General features: G+C 36.7%; 1 protein-coding gene across 10 annotated transcripts in view; it reads right to left on the bottom strand.

Annotated features, from left to right (window-relative positions):
* KDM6A (lysine demethylase 6A) overlaps nt 1–19,694 on the bottom strand; it is a 157,800-nt gene that overhangs the window by 91,668 nt on the left and 46,438 nt on the right. For all 10 annotated transcript variants that reach the window (XM_086477448.1, XM_086477463.1, XM_086477476.1 and 7 more), the window contains exon 4: nt 18,737–18,786. In XM_086477448.1, the coding sequence (XP_086333574.1) occupies nt 18,737–18,786 (50 nt within the window). The remainder of the gene's footprint in view (nt 1–18,736; nt 18,787–19,694) is intronic.

Genomic DNA, 19,694 nt, shown 5'->3' with positions numbered 1-19,694 from the left:
TTTCTTCCCCCTGCTACATTCATTTGCATTTGCACTTCAGAGGCACCCATTTCTGCTGATTTCCCAGAAAAGATAAGAGGTTCCCCCATAATGCTGTCCTGGAGGCACTTGTTTTGTCCACAGCCTTCAGGTGGGGCCCCAATATTGATTAGCATAAGCAAATTAAACACAGAGCAGCTGTTCTCAAACTCTGTTTTTCTTTGATGAATACTGCTCTTATTTCATACCTATTAAAGGATTTGGCTTTTCTCTTTTTCCAGCTGGATACGCTGACCTAACAAAAATTGTTAGATCTCTGCACAAATGTTTTCAATCAAAGTACAGAAATTAATTTCTGTTCATGTATACACACAAACATTACTGAAACATCGTTTTTGGAAGGTGGCATTTGGATAGTTTATTGAAATGTTTTATTCCCTTTTACACGGCAAGTGATCGTCACTATTTATATCCACCACCTTCAAAACATTTTATGAGACAGAACTACTAGTACTGAATTTTACATTCTTGATTCACCATTTTTCCAACCCTTTCCAGCAAAGATAGGAATCCCACTGAGTTTACAAGTAGCCCCATTATTTCCCTGTCAGTTTCTCACTACTGGAAAATCATTACTATGTTGGAAAAAAGCCTTAGTATCATTAATTACACAGCTGCTCTACCTGAGGCACTCCACATAAAATAGGAGTGGATAAGCTGAATATCGTAACACATGAAAGACTACTAAGTGATTCAAATACACACAAGTAAACCGGGAAAAACAAAGGAAAATAATCATTAAAAATTAAGCAGCAAAACTGTCTATGGTTGTTCCCTCAAATCTTACGACACGTTGCGCTAGGCAGTAACTAGAACCAAGTTGAAACTGGAACTCTGCTTAATGGAAAAAATTTTAGGTTGAATTTTTAACCAAGTTCGCCTAAAGATGTCATTGCTACTTGTACGTTGTTCTTTCCAGCTGCGTAACTCAAATGAATTTTATAGAAAGTAAGACAACTCAAAGATTAAAAACTTAAGGAATGTCACTGAAAATACCTGGATAGAGAGAAGAGCCCCCAAACCAAGGCTTGCTTTCAGAAAGCACACAGAGTTTAACTACTCTCTCCTCTTTGGGAAGCAACACTTAGCCCATTAGCACAGATTTAAATCAAGCACATCTTTTCCTGCTCAGAGATGTCATAGGAAACAAGATGTCATTCAGAATGCTTCACTAGGAAAACTAGAGAAATTCCAGTTTGTGTGTGCTTACAAAGAGAAGTGGGAGAAGGAAGGACAGGAGGTGCGAAAGGACACCACCAGCCTATCCGTCATTGCCCAGGCTTCATTAGCTCTAGCATAAAAACAGTTTGTTCTGTAAACTGCAAACTGTACAAAATCCCAGATTTGGAACAAAATTCTGAGTAACAGCTTTAGGAAAAAAAATCTCCCTGGTCTCTTCAATTTTGGCTTGATTTTTACATTAGTCTAACATCTGAAAGTAGAAAATGTTACTGGATAGCATATTTTAGGGTATATATTTTATGGACTGTTATAAATATATCAAATATTAAAATAAGATTGTATTAATTTTTAAAGGTTTAATTGGTTTAAGTATCAAAATGCAAGATGATTTGATTAATGGTTGCTAGTTAGATATCAATTATTACTGAAAATGATTTTCCAATTAAGACTGTAGTTGGTTTAGTAGCAATCACTAATTCGTGTTCTAATTGGTGATTTGCTGTTTTATTTGTTACAATGTACAAATACTTAAAATAGGATACAACAGACAAGGCAGCAGGCCCACATGACAGGCAGCTGGGGGAGCAGACAGGATGGCCAGCAGCCAAGAGCAAAGCAAAGCAGCTGGGCAGCCCACCAACCATTCCCACAGAATATTTCAATTCCATCAAATCATCATTTCTTAACAGAAAACTGTACATCAGTAAATTTTCAGCCCACTCTGTGAATATATATACTAGTGAGTTTAAGAGCCTTTAATTTCTAAAGGCAAAACAAACAAAGAAAAAAAAATACCAACAAGCCAAACGACAGGACACTTCTTTCATTCTCCACCATCTCTGCTAATTCCACACTGCTCTACTTTGCTCTTTCTCCATCTACTCCAGAGTTTATCTTGCTTTCCTCACTAATCCCTCTTCTTCTCACCATTATATCACTGCTGATGCTCCTGATGTTACTTAGTTACTTCTGTCAACGGTTTAACTTCTGAAAAACTAACTCTGAAGAACTGCAAACAGAAACATCACAGCTGTCCTGAATCGGGAACCTGAACATACTAAAAACTACTAGTCTCTCCTCAGTTCTGACTAGGACCTTACTTTACAAGGAAAGGTTATAAGAAATCTCTCAAAGTTGGTAGTTTTAAAATCTTTTCTTCTGGGGCAGTTTATTCCTGAACTCCGTTGCTCATGCAGTTAGCTGACAAGCTGGAGGACAGAGGAGGGCCAAATAAGCAGTGCCACAGTATGGGGATCTCCTCCTCCTCTGTTAATCTGACATCCTTTTGCAACACTCCAGGGAGCTCTTATTTAAAGATACCCTGCTAAGCTGAGTTCCACAAACTAATTTTACACTGTAATTGTCATTTCTCAGTGTGAGTGGATACCCCCTTACTCTTGTACTAAAGGTCATCAGAATCCCTTTCTAACCCACATACATGGTATGTGCTCATTTGCCCCTCCCTCCTGTCTGTTTCCTCTGCAAATAGTCCTTGGATACGCTTCTATCATTTATCTGAAATTTCATTCTGCTGTTCTACGTCTGAGAGAAGGATGACTAGATTCTAGCAAAATGTCAAGTTGAACTATACTTGTCTTTTATGTTAGACCATGCTTTCCAGTATAGGCTTCTATACTATTCTTTATTCAATTAAATATTGTTTGGGCTTCTAACTTTTTCTTCATGCTCCCTACTTTTTCGGATACTCAGGTAAGTTTCCTGAACACCATCACCTATAAATACATGAGATGGTGGATACAAATATTTTCAAATACTTCTATTTTAAAATCTCAACATACCAAATTAAATTCCACCTGCTATCTTAAGTCTCCATAATCTTTTTTTTCTACTTCTAAATTTCTACCATTCAACATACAAAGTTTATCTTTTGGTTTAGGATATAAACATTCACTTTCAATCACTGTATCATTACAAGTCATTAAAAATATTTAATACCAGCCCCACATTTACAACTCCTCCAGGACACTGCCTAATGTACATGAATTTATTTTCCTAGGTTGAAGATGTGTTCACACACCCCCAACAGAATTAATAACAATTTTCTATCACTTCAGAAAACATTAATGACTCCTTAAACTTCTATCTTGTATACCACTTCCCTTCTTTTCTGAATATGCAGTTCCTCTCCAGTATATTCTGAATCTATCTTCTTATTTAAAGAAACATTTTTAAAAAAAGACTTCACAGCATTCTTCCACGTTGTCTTAAGGTCCAGTTTTCTATTACAATGGAATTTCCATAAACAGGATCATTCTTTAACTGCAGATGTCAAAAATGAAGTAAATTACACCCACAGAAAGACAAAAATAGTTCTAAGGCACAAAGACAATAACATGGGCACCTGTGATCATGGCCTTGCAGTCACCTAGCAGATCTCAAAATGGGCAGGCATAAATATCCTACCTTGAAATTATCAATACCCTTTACAGTACTTAGTGTAGCCAAAGAAGAAATGTGTCTCATGTACAGGAGAACAAATACTTACATGGGAAGATCATGTTAATTAATTAAGTGTACCTAACTACTGGTCTGCTAGGAAGAACACCCAGCATAAAAAAAAAATAAAAAAATTTAAAAATTTACTCCTAGGGAGACAGACGATAGCCATCGAAGGCCTGCTCTGACAGCTAGGGAATATGAGAGGCAGGGAGCCTGGAAAAGTCTCTTCACGATCAATGTCAGGGAAAAGCAGATAATATGAACTAATTTTCTGGAAGGTCCAATTTGTGCTCAATGCCTTGTGAAAGCCTTTAAGGTAAGTTTTAGGACACTTCCCTCTTCTTAATGTGCTTTCGACATTACACCTGATCCTTTTCTGAAACACAAACACATCCACTTTATAGTCCAGGCTATATCGAATTGTTTAAAGCGGTAATTAAAGATCTGATTCTTTATCAACTGGTAGACATACTCTGCTTCCCAATTTCTCTTAAGATTTCACAGAACAATAGCTATGCCTCTCAATCATTTTTAAACCTGTGTAGTGCCTTCACTGTATGACCGGCCTCCAAAAAACACTTTTCAGGCCTAAAATTCAGATCCTCTTCAGCAAAACAAAGAAAATCCTCAGGCTAACAACCTGTTTCAGCTCTCCCCAAAACCCCGAGAGAACTCTGTGGTCTGTGCAATATGCACGGGGTGAAAAGAATAAAACAGAAAATCCTACTTTATTTACTTGCATTTAGATGAATTCTATACCAAGAATTTTGAGTAACTTGGCTTTACGAGATCCATGTCTTTTTTGTGGTTTTTGGTTGGTTGGTTGGTTTTTGTTTTACACATGGCCACTGACCCTTTATTCTCTTCTTCTAAAAGCAAAGTTTACCAAAGTGGCTCAGGAGAAGAGGGACGCTTCTGGATTTAGTTCAGTTTGATAACCCAGACCAATGAACTGCTGTTCATCTCACACTTGACTGACACAACAGAGACAGAAAACTTTATTCCACTTATGGAAGTAATCCTTTGTCAACATGGCAGGTCACATTCTTCCCAGTGATTCCAAAACTGTTGATCACCTTCTTTTCACAGCCAGAACAGATAAGTGGAACGAAGCAGGGCTTCAAGACAGTGCTCCAGTACCTCAGTGATTCACTGTGTTCCAGCCAAACAACAAAGAAAAGTCCTACCTACCCCTGGCAGCTGCTCCCTGAACTTGATTCACCAAAATATCTTAAGCCACACACATCTCCCAGTTTGTATGTACAGGCTATAAGACTATGAATATATAACTAAAACCACAATCCCAGGAAAAGATAAAAATCAAGGTTTAGAGATGTTACTTAACAGGGAACATGGAAAGAGGCCACATGAATTTGGAGTTACGTGTCTACGTAAAATACCAGAATTAGCAAAACCATTGAACAATAACATTTTAAAAAATCCAAAATATCAACTGCATTCCTTTAGAGCCATTTTTATTTTGTATTATTGTTCCAAGGCAGCATTTAATATTTATTCTCAGTTCAAGTGTAGTTGCCTTCCCGTGCCATCGTTCATCTGGGTTTGTCTTGAACCCAGAAGTGACATTCATCATCTGTTTGCTTCAGTTTTCCCTTCACTCAAAGCCCAGGTCAGAAAAATTCACCAGCAAGGAGTACCCATATGCTCTTTTTCTATAAAAAGACAGTGTTACGGCCATCATGATCGAAGAGAGACTCCCAAGGAATTTGTTTGACATCAATGCACAGGGAATAAAGTTCAGGAAAGAAAAAGGCTGACATTCCTCTGAAAGACATACTGCCTGAGTGAAGTGGAAGTGCCTCCAAGACAAGCTTTTTTTCAGAACTTATTTACAAGTTTCAGACAGATAGAGGGCTCTGTTTGCCTAGATTTTAGACCAGAAACAGAACTGAGACAGGGTTATAATGCTCCATTATGAACTAGACGGATGATTTCGTTTATGTTATTTTTTATGGATTTCAGAGACAGAACAGATTCAAAGACAGAACACAATAAAGTGTACTGATTCTTGTATAGCTCTACAGAGTAATTCTGTTCTAAACAACATCCAACGACTGCATTTGATCAGAAAATCATCATTCCTCTCCAAAAGGTAAAGACTCTGTCACTAAAGGGAAACATAACTCTGAGTAGGTGATTCTGGAGGGAGGGGGCAGGCTATTGTACAACTCAGCAGTAACATTTAACTTTTTAAAAAGTTGCTGTTGGAAGTTACTGCTAAGAACAACTTCATTCACTTTTCTATCATCATTTTAAGCCTTCCCCTCCCAAGAATACCCTCCCAACCTCCAGTGATTTGTGGTTCAGAGGCTTCTAAAGCCAGACAAAGTGTCTTCATTTAATTGCTCTTAATGGAATTTTTCTTCCCTGAATTTGTCCAGCTGCTTTTTGAAACCATTAAAACATTGCAAGTCTGCAGCATTCTGCAAAACTGATGCAACTTTATATACAACCAGTGATAACAAAAACTTCTGGAAGATGCAGTAAGCATCAATTTCCTGCAGCAGCTGACAACAGAACAGAAAATACAGAAAATATCACCATCAGCAGTAACCTTGTTTAAAGATATGCCCCCTTCTCTGCCACCTCTATGGGTTTTCATCCCTTAGCTATAATGAAAATAGTAATTCAGAATGATAATCTGTTTATCTTCTTTCCTTTCCAAGAACAAAGTTAAAGCTAACTGCACATGTGACTGAATCCTTCCTTTTATCTTTTTTTTTTCCTTTTTTTTTTTTTTTCTTCCCCTCCCTGCTCTGTATTTACTGGATCCTGTTTGATCCATCTCCCCTTCTACAGTGCTTACCAGGATTGGAATCAGATTTTTCAGCTTACTTGTTTTCAGAAAAAGTTCACAAAGTTCTGATTACACCATTAAGACAGCCGGGAATGGTTCTGTGTCTGATCCCAAGAATCAGAGTGCGACAGATAAATGCGTGAAATGGATCCCAACCCTCATTGGGAGGAGAGAAAAACAATACCTGAAATACTTCTAGAAAACACGTCAGACAGCGTCAGTGTAGTTACATCTGATAATACAGTTTTATTGCTGTTTTTCTGATGACCCTGAGAATTCAAAAAGAAGAAGCTAGTACACTGCCTGCAGTAAGAAAAACACTAAGTAAAAATCTAATCCAGAAAGAAAGGTTGAATAAGGAAACCAGGAAAAATAGCTACCTATATTTTGGCTGGTAATACCAGGTAAAATTTAATGAAGGAACTTTTTGCCCATGCAGAACACAAAGACTAGGCTGGTAAGGACGACATTGTGGAAGATCCCTAACTAGCTGCTATTCCTCCCATATCTGAGACGTTGGATCTCTCATCAGTCCCATTCCTCCAGCAAATGAGAAAAACGGAGTAGCAGTTAGGAGATCTGAGTTATCCGTCAGAAGGCGGGAGGGATAACTTGCACAAAGCAAAATGATACCACACAGTGGCTTAGGAATTAGTGTCAAATAATTCAAAGATAGCAGCCCAGAGGAGTGGCTGAAGGTGACAAACTAGTATTTTCCCAGGTGCTTCTGAATGCTGGTAAATCCTTATCTACTTACTACAAACTTGCAAGCAGCATAGGAACAGATGGTTAGCTACAGGTTTTCTAGGCAGCTACAGACAGACATTCTCGGAAATACTTTTGCTTGAAATTATCTGAACTCAAAAGTTCTGTTTGATTGCTGTTAGTACGTTTTACCCTCTGAACCTCCACTGTTTTTTCAGCATCTGGCCTTCTCTTCACGGAGAGCACTCAGAGGTTTCAGCACCAATCTCATGTGATGCGCTCCACAAAGGCAAGCAGAGACCAGAGATTACTTCTTGATATACCTTCATGCAAGCAAACATGAGAAACAGAACTGATTTCCATTTCTCCTCTAAACACTCATCCTTGTAAGGGTGTTTCACAGAGCAGAGCACAATCACGCTCAAACACTGCTCTAAAAGCATTTCAAATTATTTGCCTCTTCTTCAATGTATGAGCTCAGTAGCCTCTCACGAGCTACCCGTAGTTCTTTAACAAAGAGGTCCCAGGCTCTAGTCTCCCCATCCTTCCACCTGCTGCTGCCTTCTCCATCTATTTGTACTAGATCCATCCACACTTCAACGGCTCCTCCCCACCCCCACCCCACAGAAAAGACTGAATCTATCCCTGGGAAAAGGAGGAAATGATGCAGCAGAATACTTTAATTAGGTACATGCTTGAAAGAGTATTTAAAAAACTAGAACTGAAATGTCAGTTCTGGAGAGAGCAAATTCAGAAACTCAAGATTTGCAAAATAAAACTATTATTTGTTTCTAAAACTAAACCAATACTAAATCTTTCAAAGAAAGAGCCTTAAAAGGTAAAGACTAATTTCTGAGGAAAAGATTTCTTTTCTCACTAACTAACTCACTCACTAACTAACTCACTCACTAACGAAACACAGCATCTACTCATAGCTTAAGATCAGACAGGAATCTACAAACTACAAATAAGAAAACCAGGATGGTGTGTTTTCTTTTAACCTTTTCTATGCAACAAAAAAGCAATCATACAGAGTATGAAGCAACAGTACCATTACTGTGGTTTCTGCAAACAGAATACTTTTGAAAAAGCAAGCACCACGCACATTGTCAATACAGTTGTTTATATTTAGAAAAAGAAACATTTGGTCATTCAATATGATCAACATTCAAATAATTTTCTTGCCTACTGAAGATGTGCCCCATGTTCAAGTCAGAACTATTTTGCTCAATTAAATATGCCTCTCTCCAAACAATCTGAATTGATGAGTTTCCCCACTGCCACACTTCAACATCTCATATTTTAGCATCCTACATTCTCATCACAGGGACTAAAGAAAGGAAGCATGTCATTATTCTAAGCACTAGTAGATGAAGGATGACAGTTTTTAATTCTGCACAAAGGAAACTTCTGCAATGGGAGAACTCAGCATGCATTAAAAGCTTTTCTGGAGAGACTTTTCCATCAATCCTGATGATACTTACGTTATTTCAATGCAGAGTATTTGGACTTCGAGGCAGAGATCATACATACAGGGGGAGAAGAAGAGCATTCCTGTCGAATTTCCAGGGGGAAGCATCACCATTAGAAAATGTTATTAATATTGTCTAGAAACAGATACCATGCCTAGGGTGAGGGGGGAGTGTTTCCTCTGAGATTTGGTCTTGTCCTCTCCTTCTCTTGACACAAACAAAGTTTCTTCCCAAAGCACACTCTTTCCTCTTTTACCATTAACTTTCTGAGTATATTACAGATTTGCTAGAGCTCTGGGTTCTTATAAATCCATTGATTAAAACTTTTGATGGCTTAATGAAGTAATAGACACGGAAAAAATGCAGAACTGCAGACATTGAAATAAAATCTTTTTTTTTTCTAATCTAATGCAAATGCAAAATATTTCTGATCAAATAGCAACATACATGCTCCCTAAAAAGACCTAATATTTGTGACCCAAATAGGTACATGGTTTATATGCTCAGAGGAGGATTCCTTTGTTTTGTACGATGACAGTTAATAGGAAGAGACATAAAAAAGAGGCAATACATCAAAATTATCTGGAGGTCAAAGGCAACATGTCAAAATTTATTAGTTAAATTGGTCAGCCTCATTATTTTTTAAGATTTTACACCTACTCTTGATTCCTTTCAAAGAGAGAGAAACAAGCCCACCTGTCATAATTTCATTAGATAAATCATCTAATAAGAGTTAATTACATATGATTTAACTTTGTACGATTTTACTGTACACAAAATCGGACATGTTGCATTATTTGTCTGCATTAACAATAGTAAAAACCAGTATCTGCTTCTTTCGCTGTCATAAGACTACTCAAGAACTTTCTGTGTTTTAGCCGACAGAGGGACAGAATTTTAGACACACACGCACACCCCCGCCAATGTGCAAAACCCAAAACTAACTCTTAAAATTTATTACCCTTTAAGAAATACCTGGATAAATGTATCCCCTTTTCTAAACTAGATATCAGTTGTGTTTTACTCTAATTAATAGCATGAAATACAACACATTTTCTCCTTAAATCTTTTTAGGTGGTATTCATTAACAACACGTTTTACGGCAAAAAAGTGTACTTTTTTCAACTTGTCTGCTTTACTGATTTACAAGAAATATTGTTTATTTTTAGCATCAAATATTAAAAGATCTTTTTCTGAAACCCAAATACAGTTACTCATTTGCTCTATTTTTTGTGTATTTTATAGGCGACACAATCGTCATCACCTTTCCACCATTCCAGAGTTTTTCTTTATTTATTAGTAATTTCCTCTGAAATATTACAGTTTGCATTTAAGAATTCAAATTTTTTAACATCACTGAGTAATCATGCGAAGTGATCACACCTATGGGATGCTGAAATAACCTCACTGACAGTGTTACCAAAGCTACCAAGTATTCTGATACAGAAAAGATATTATATGGTGCACAAATCATAAATTTAGCCCTTCAATTTAACAGTCTTCATACTCCAAATTTCTCTTATTCTTTTAACAACTTTTCTAGCTTTTCACATAGCGTCTCACCTGTAATTTCTATCCATCTTGACATACTGAAGGGACAAGTTCATGATCTAAATGTAATAACCTTTTAAAATCTTTGAAGAAACAGAAACATTGCTAGCTATGGGCTTTGTTTTAGTTTTTTTACTGATTTTTTCTTTAAAATGACCTTTGATGATGTGGTAACTGCTTTTTTCTTTCCTCTCTTTTTGTTTTGCCGATATATCTTAGGATCAAAGTGAAAAGTTTTCACCGACAGAATTACCCACTCTTACCCACTGCACCCCCAAAAATGAAGTGTTATGGAAAATATGTCCTCAGGTATTTTTCATCAGTTCAGTAACAGACTTCATGCAACTGCTAGATCCTTTGTTCCTGATTTCCTGTAAAACCCTTCCTTTTGTGATACAAAATTGTTATCACCAGCTGCAGTAACAGCTACATACATTAAAAATCTTCACTGTTTTGTTAATAACAGAGGGGCTTCTGTCATTTTAACTCACCCCTTCCCTTGCCATGGACTTTCCAGCAAGTTCAGGACAGAAAGTTCATTTTTATCAGCTGAAGCCCCATTACTGTAATTTCCTCCACTCTAAACACACCGAATAGGTATCTACTTATCTAGTTCCCCAAGTGATCCTCAGTGCTTCACCTGCTACCTTCTTCTGCCTTCCTCAAAACAGAAGACAGCCTTGTCCTTTGATGGAGAGTGATATCATGCTCCTCACCTGAACAGCTACCATCTTTCTTGGATTTTTTCTTTTTTAATTTTTTTTTTTAATGTCTCCCACCGTACCTTGTGAATTTATGACACAGAGGTTCCTTCTGGGGAGAAAGCTGGCAAAAGTTTCATTTCAGACCTCCCACAATGCACTCCTGCATTATTATATATATACCTCCCTCCCTTCTCCCCATACGCGCTTAGCCTTAAAGTATGTTTTCACTTCTCTCATTTTATTTACATTCAAATTCTCAGCAGGGCCACAATTTTCCTTCCCCTACTCCCTGTGATTCTTCCTTTAGCCACACTTTCCTCTTCCTCGTATTATCTGTTTGGTCTCACTCAGTCTTACAGTTTTTTTTTCTCTTCAGCCTCCCCTCTCCTCTTTTCTTATTTTTATTTTTCTGGACATAATAACTTGCCATTCTATATTATCATGCTGTATCAGACTCAGACTGTATTTCCAGACTGCTTTCCACTACAGTCTCCTGAAAATGCTTATCCCATTAACACCATAAAAAAGCTTTTTATCTCCATTACGATGACCTACTGTCTTCAGCATTTAAAAACGAGGACATTCTTTTCAAACTTATCTCTAATTTGTATTTGCTATTCCACGACATGTAATAATATCATGCTTCTCTCTCCCTCTTAGCCTACAATAGGTCTTGAAACAGTCATATTTCATACTTTCTCAGAACATGACCAGAATGTATTTGTCAAAAATCCTTCTAGTGAAAGGACTGCAATCTAAAAACTGTTGTTTTAGTCAAAAGTGAGGGGTGGTACAGAATCCCATGTGCTGTGCTGATAGCCACTATATTTTCAGACAGAAGTAAAGAACACAAAAGGTATTATTAACATCTCCCTTCTCAAAACCTTCCAGAGCCACTGAATCTTTATTTCATTTCTGAAATTTTCCACTTTCTGATTCTCCATTTTCTCTGGAATTTCTATGTATTTCGTTCCTACCTGTCCTGGTTTGGCTGGGACAGAATCTCAGGCCAGCCGTGGTACACAGGCCGTTAGCAGTTTCAGACCAGCCAGGTGCTCAGGCCAGGAGGGGCTAAAGCCAGGGCAGCTGACCCCAGCTGGCTCACAGGGGTGCCCCACACCATGGGTCCCCTCTCCTTTTCTGGACTCCCCTTCCTGGCTGGGGAGGGGCCATCAGGTGACAGAGCAACTGTTACAGTTTAGCCCCAGGTACGGGCTCAACATAGACGCTACCCCATCGCTTTTATTCTATTTTGAAAATATATTAAGAATTGCAGGTTTTCACCTTGCCCATCTTTAGGTCACCTACCATATCTCCCAATTCCTTCTGTAACACCCTCAATCTCAGCCAACTTCACCTTCAATGAGGGTTTTAGAAACCTACTTTCCTGATCAAGTCTCCTTCTAAATGCTTTTCTGATTAAGTCTGCTCTGATCAAAGGGACTGTTTTCTGTCTTTCTGCTTTTTCTGTACATGTCCCGTGTTGCTATGTGGCAATAATTTATATTAGGGTTTTTGTGTAATTTTAAAACTTTGTTCTCTGAGGACTCTTATGGGGAAATCTGTCTCCTTACACGGTATATCCATTCTCTTAAATAAAAATCCAAAAAACTAAGGGCTTGAATAAAAAGCAGCATTCACATATCAACCCACTGCCTTCTCCAACTTTCATTTCAGGAAGATGCCTGCTCCAGCAATTTCTACTGATGCTATACCACTGTACTGTTTCAATTAAACCAAGCATTTATATCTAATTAAAAAAATAATGGAAGTTTTGATGAATTCTGTCTAAAAACACTATTTGGTATTTCGAGGTTACTGCAGAAAATAAAACAGTTGTAAGTCAATGAAGTGGAAAATTGCTGTCTTATAACAGATCCTCTAAGGTGCAAAATGTTCTCTTATTTGCTGTTATCAGTATGTCTAGTAATTGCTTTTTGTCCAACTATTTAAAGGGGGGAAATAGACTTACAGTCTGGAGAAAGAGAGACAGCAAACACACAAAATTAAAGCATTGATGTTTTTTAAATTGTTTTCCTATTTTATAACTTTAAGAAAACATACCAAAAAAAGACATTTGGCCTATCAAAAGAGAAAACAGAGAGAGATGAACAGAAGCTGCATAAAAATAGTAAAACAAGCAACAGGTCACATTTAAAAACAAACACTCATGGCCCTTTGATACTTTAGTCCTTTGGGAAAAAAAACCCTTACTACTAATTAAAAGTGTTTTAGCCATAAGATTGATAATACTCCCAGTAACATTTCTATATAGGTTTAATTATAAAACAGCATTGTAAAAAATTACCTAGTACTAAATTAACACTTTAGGTCTACATAACAAGGAACATTATAAAATCACTTTCTGTAACAAACCAACAACTCAGCATAGACCAAGATGACATCCTTCTTCCATGACTAGCACACACATACACAGTTGCATTTTCCTGGTCTTTCTAAAGAGAATTTTAGATTGGTTTGGTTTGGGGTTTTTTGGGTGGTGTTTTTTCTTTTGTTTTGTTTTTAATACCTCTGCGTATGTTTGGATTCTCCTCAGTTTTATAAAGGCTGAGAAAAGTGAGCAGAAATTCTGTTATTTGCAAACGTACAGGCAAAACTAAATTTCTAAGAATCATTTATTTTAAGAAACAATTATCAAGAAGCTCTGTGGTAAACATCTGAGCTCAGACATTACTTCTAATGTCCAGGAAACAAGGGGAGGTAGTACCAAACAGCTGCTTTCCAGAACTAGACCAATACCTTAGCTTGCTGCAAAATAATTATGGGATTTATTTCCCCCCCCCTCTTTTTTTTTTTTTTTTTTTTTTAAACTAGACCATTCAGTCATCTACAGCATAGCCTTGGAACTGTAAATTCAGTTAGTACCATACTTGCACCCAAATATTCTTAAAATCCACTGAAACACAGAAGTAGGTTTTTGAAAATCCTCCTTGAAGTTTACTAAACTTCTTTGATGTTCTCATCCCGACCACGTAAATGAAAACTTTTTAATAAAGAAAGGTGATTAGGACCATTTTCATAACAATGATAGAGTACCTGACAGATTTACTTTTCCTCTAGGCAACTTTCCAGCCAAAGTCAACAGCTAACAACAAGTCTATCTTTGAACTCATGCTGGAGGATATAACTCGCTAATTATGTGTTCTTCAAACATTACAAGGAATATTAAGATTTTTCTGGCTGATCCACTCCAAGAGCTTCTCTATAAAGAGATATCATACTTGAGTATAACTGAATAAATTGAGGATGCCTTAAAAAGAAAAGAAATCTCAATCTAAGTTCTAGCATCCTAGTCCATGCTAAATAGTTTTCCTTGATACAGGAGTAACTCATTTTCACAGTAACTCCCATAATTTTAAGGTTCACTCAGGTGCATTTCTAAATACTGTGCCTTGACATTCCTCCAACTTACATATAGATAGAAACATTTTAAGTATTTGTGTATCCTCTGTAACTCCAATGAAACACAGCTTTTTATAAAAATCCTTGAAGACAGACAGAATACTTCTCTTTGATGAACTAACACAGAATAAGGTACAAGGCAGTGCTGCCCTCATGCTCCTCATAAATTGTCTGAAATCCCCTGAATTTGACTAAAATCTTGTCTAGAAAGCTATTCATTCCCCAATCACAGAGATGCCAGCAGTAGATGGCTCATGCAAACACTGCAGAGAATCAGCTTGTTGCTACCTAATATACCTATACCAAAGTTTTATCTACTCAAATTCTCTGTTGCAGCAACTACAGGCACACAATTTCTAACTGATGATACGTAAACACTCATCTACCTGCAGAAGGCCACAAATGTACTTTAATCAAGATTATCAAACCAGTTAAGGGCTGCAGCCGCAGTGTCATGCAAAAGCACAAGAGACCTAATCAAAGTACCAGACAACCAGGCTCTTCTCTAAAACCTTCCCAGGAATCACCCTAGTGAGCACTGAAACCTCTTGCAGACACACAGCTGTGGAGGAAGGTTTCTAGGTCTGCCCTGAGTAACTGTGTCAAGTCAACGCAACAGATCCAGATGCTTTGCACTTACACACACTCAATTCACTCATGTACTGAAATTTCTGTCAGGAGAGTCCTACCCAAACCTAGATGTTATATAAGAGTTCGGTATGATCAACTGCATTATAATACAACCACATGAGATGATTAAAATAACTTTTTCCAGGTGCCAGATATCTGCCATCATAAAATCAGGAATATCTTAATCCTTGCTGAGCTTCTAATCCTGCCTCCTCAGAATATGTCAAAACTGATAACCGTGGTAGACACTTAGACTTGATATCTTTATTTTCTCAGCAGCATCAAAACCTACAAACTGCAGTTCTAGTTGTCTCCCTCTCCTGAACTGCCCTTCCTATCCGTTCATCCCCCACAGTCCTCCTCACCTCCCCCAACATGTTGACACAGGGGAGTTTTAAAAAGAAATCAGAATGAAGTACATTGCACAGAAGGGAGATTTATTTTAGCATAGGCACATAAGAAGAAGAAACATTGAGAAAACTACTTGAATGCAAGAGCTCTATTAAGTTATCTCAGCTTTTATGCAAGTTGAGATATTTACTTCATAAGATTTCAAGTCAAATATTTTTTTTAAATGAAGAGTTAAAGTACCACAGTGCCTGCGTAGAACAAAAATTGCAGAAACTTAGTAATTTTGCAAGACATTTTACGTTGATCTGTGGGTGCTCAAAGATGTTACTGCAAAAAGTGGTCTGTTTAGGAATATGCAGCATAGTGCAACCCAGCTCTTTCAAAACTATCCATACAGGAATTATTACTTCCTTTCAAAGAAGTGTATCTCATCAGAATGGGGAGAGTATTGATCTGGTAAATGGCAAAATACAGCATCTTCCTAACCTTTCACCCTCACTTCTGTCACTATAACATATACTTAGAATGTATTTTCTGAACTGTCTTTTCTTTCTCTTTTTGCCACAGGATCAACAAAATGCCATGCATCGAATTCTGATAGAAAACAACCTGTTAAAAAAATCAGACCATCAGAAAAATCTATGGGGGAAAAAAAAAAAAAGTAAAATGCTTTTCTTTGTGAAAGGGGAAAAAAAAGATTAATTGGTAGGACGAATATCATATAATGAACAATGCATGAAAATAATGCTCAATTACCAACCCCACACAACAGGAAAAACCCTAAGTAGCAGAGACTAAAAGTACTATGTAAGGAGGCCAAACTACACCCAAAGCAACCTAATACTTCTCACAATCCTTCTAGAAGTTTTCTATTTATAAAACAAAGAACATACAGGACACTTACTTCAACCGTGTAAATTTGCCCTGCACCACAGTAAGTAATTTCAGATATGCTGCCTAAGTTTGTAAGACTGTTCCTGTCTGTTTTCAAACCTGCCTTATATAATAACCTTCATGTGATTCAGCACTCTCCATCAATTTCTCAGTTCTCTCACACAGCTCTGCTCACAGCTCATAAATACCACCCTTTCTTCACACCCTTCTCTCTCTTCCTTTCTTTACCATCACAAATTCCAACAACTTAATTGATGACATCTAACCTTGTAAGAACTAAAAAAATAAAAGATATTCTTAATAAAAACACAACAGTAAAAAAAGGAAATGTGACTGCTGGTTTGGTTTTTTAGTCATCTGTATCTCTTTGGAAAAAAGTTGATCACAAATTGTAACAAAACAGCATATAAGGGTGACCAAAAATACGCCACAAACTTAACTATTCTTGACTAAACAGTTTCTCACAGATACAAGGCATTCAGGGTAACAAGAAATCCTCTCAAGTAGGGTCAGGGGGAAAGACCCTTCCCTAGACCAAATCCAGGCAGCTTCCCACTGTCAACTCCAGACTAGCTTTCTCATCCATTAGTAAGATGAAATATGATTCATCTGTGATTTTTACCAGTTTCAGCAAAAAAGTTTTTAACTGAAAAATGTTTTTGGATTCTTTCAGGTTCTTCTTCATACATATAAAAACCAAGAAAAAAAACGTCCAACATTATTATCAGAAAAAATCCACTTTGGACTATGCATTTATAGGGAAGCTTGTAATGAGATCAAGTAGCACAGTACCCTTCCCAGGTAAGGCCAACCTGTTGAAAAATTATTGGGTTTTACAAAGAAAAAAAATCCCACAAAACGTCAACCCCCCCCCCCCAAAATGTCTTATATCAGCTCAAAAAAACGCTCTCATGCTTGCAACTCTAGTTCTTTAAAACAATCTCTGCATGGTAAACCTCTTGAGATATACACAAGAAACAGGTGTATTAGAATATCAGCACTTTGCATACACACAGAAATTGCTTTCAGTAAGTCAAGCATAGATCACACATTTTACTGCCATCCATGCTCTTGAAATGGAACTGCAAAACAGAGTTTGCATTTATTTTAATTGCAGATAATATTCTGAGCCATGCTGAAACACTCTACGCCTATGGAAAGACATACAACCATTTACATTTCACCCTGAACTCTCTGAAAATACAGGGAAAATAATTTACTAATCATCTATCACTTCTTCTAATAATGAGCCATTAGAACAAAAGCCTGAAAAAATTAATTCAAGTCACAAACTATTCTGAAATGCTTAACACAGAAAGAGCACAAACAACAGAAACCATACAATAGATGTTTACTTATTTGATCAATTTCAACACCACATTACAGCAATCTTTAAGCCTCCAAGAGCATGTAAGAAGAAAGAATAGATTTAATGCTTTTAATGTTGTAATTTTTAAACTACAGGGGTTATTTCTGAAAAAACTACTTCCAACTCCAAAACGGCTTGTGAAAAAATGGCACTCATACAATTTCTAGTGGAGCAGGGGCTTTACAAGACAGCGTGAACAATTTTCCTAGGGCCCTCTGATTGGACCTCTCCTTCCATATGCCAGAACACACTTATTTTGGTTCACTCTTCCACCCTTGATTTACCCTGCCTTTCTCCCTTTCCACACCCGCAAATGGAAGAAGTGGTCATGGGATTTTTCAGAATGTACTTATAGTCCCTATAAAAAACAAGGAACTCAGAAAACATTGTTTCGCTGATGCCAGTGGTGCCTGCCCACAGCTGAGCCCTCCTTATTTGAAATACGCACAACTTTTAAGGAAAACAGCTGCTTAAGATGACACAAGTTATCTACTATGTTACATGTTTTCCTGCACCTCTGTCTCAGTCACAAGCTTCAAACGATTTCATGAGACAATATAACAACGTTAACTATTTTTGACAATATCCTATAAGAATTTTTTTAATTTTATTAATTTAAAATCCTGATACATCTACATGGACTTCTAGATAAGACAGCTATACTAACAGGATTTTTTCTATCTTACATAAGAATGTTATTTAAAATACTGAAAGGGACTTTAAACAATTTGGCATCTGTGGAAATAAAAAGCAACCTGAGAACATTTTTCCTAGTACAAGTCCAACGCCTGCGCAGCAGCTTTCAAGTGGTTATAATCCTCAATACTCATACGTATCCAAATATCTATGCTTACATAAGAAAATCTGAATGGACAGCAATAATAATAATTTTAAAAATCTAAAAAAATGTCAAATGAATTGATCTGACATTTAAACAAACAGGGTGAAGATTTATTTCCACTTAAGATTTACAATAAATTATACATATAGGTGAACATTTCTATTAAGATCCAATGAATATGCCAAAAAGTAATTGCAGGTAGACGCTCCAAACTTACATTGAAATTCATGTATTTCAGAAATTCAATAATTTACAACAATACATTAAAAAAAAAAAAAAAAGGCAACATATACAGACCTTCCAGTAGTCAGATTGTAAACTGTAGTACCTCTGGTATGCAGATAATGCTGTAGGAAAGAAAAACGAATGTTGAATTTGTTTTGTTGCATTTCCTTTGAAGAAAAAGATAGAAAACCTTAAGAGTCAGAATACACAACATTAAAATGACAAATGGTTTAATAAAAGTAACACTGCCACAATAAGTACACTGTTGTGGGTAATGCATTCCTTAAGATGATAATTTTGTTTTATGAAATGTCAACCTGAAGGTATATTTATTATTAATCTCACAAATGTAAATCAAGCAATATTTTAAAGAAAACCTATAACAAAGAAATAATTTGAAATTTCAGGATTTTCATCCTGGAAAAAACTGTTGTAAGATTTAAAAATTTAATCATGTAGCTCATTTACCATGCTCCCTGATGCCCTGTAATTTCTAAAGAACTGGTGCAGAGGGACATACAAAGCGAAATGAATTTCACATGCCCTTTCATTCAGTAACTAGAGAAACAAAAGCAACTGAAAAAAAGCTTGCATTTTATTCAACATCTAAGACCAAGACTAACCTGTAAAACTGAACAGCTCTGTTCAGTAGAATATTAGCTCTACCTAGCAACAAATTTCTCAAATTGCCATTCCTGCATCCCTCTTCCCCACTAAAAATTCTGGTTGATTCATCTTGCCCTTTGGCTAACAGGCCACATCAGACTATAATAGAAACAGCCTTTATGTTCTCATAAGAACACTGCACTAAGCACTATCCAAAAATGAAGAATTTAAAATAATGATTCATTGCAGTAACACCAAGATTTTGATTTTTCAAGTGTTTGCTTCTTAAGATTTACGAACACTTCTACACAGTATGTATTTTCCAAACAACAAAAGATGACAACCTCTGCTTTGAAAAACTACAAACACTAAACAGATTAAGACAGTAAGAACAATATGTACTTTATGTGCAGGTTCACTTCCT

The sequence above is a fragment of the Leptosomus discolor genome, chromosome 1 (genome assembly GCF_034619465.1).
Source record: "Leptosomus discolor isolate bLepDis1 chromosome 1, bLepDis1.hap2, whole genome shotgun sequence".
Lineage (NCBI taxonomy): Eukaryota > Metazoa > Chordata > Aves > Leptosomiformes > Leptosomidae > Leptosomus > Leptosomus discolor.
Note: the sequence above shows the minus strand (reverse complement) of the source record. Positions and strands in the feature narration are given on the sequence as shown.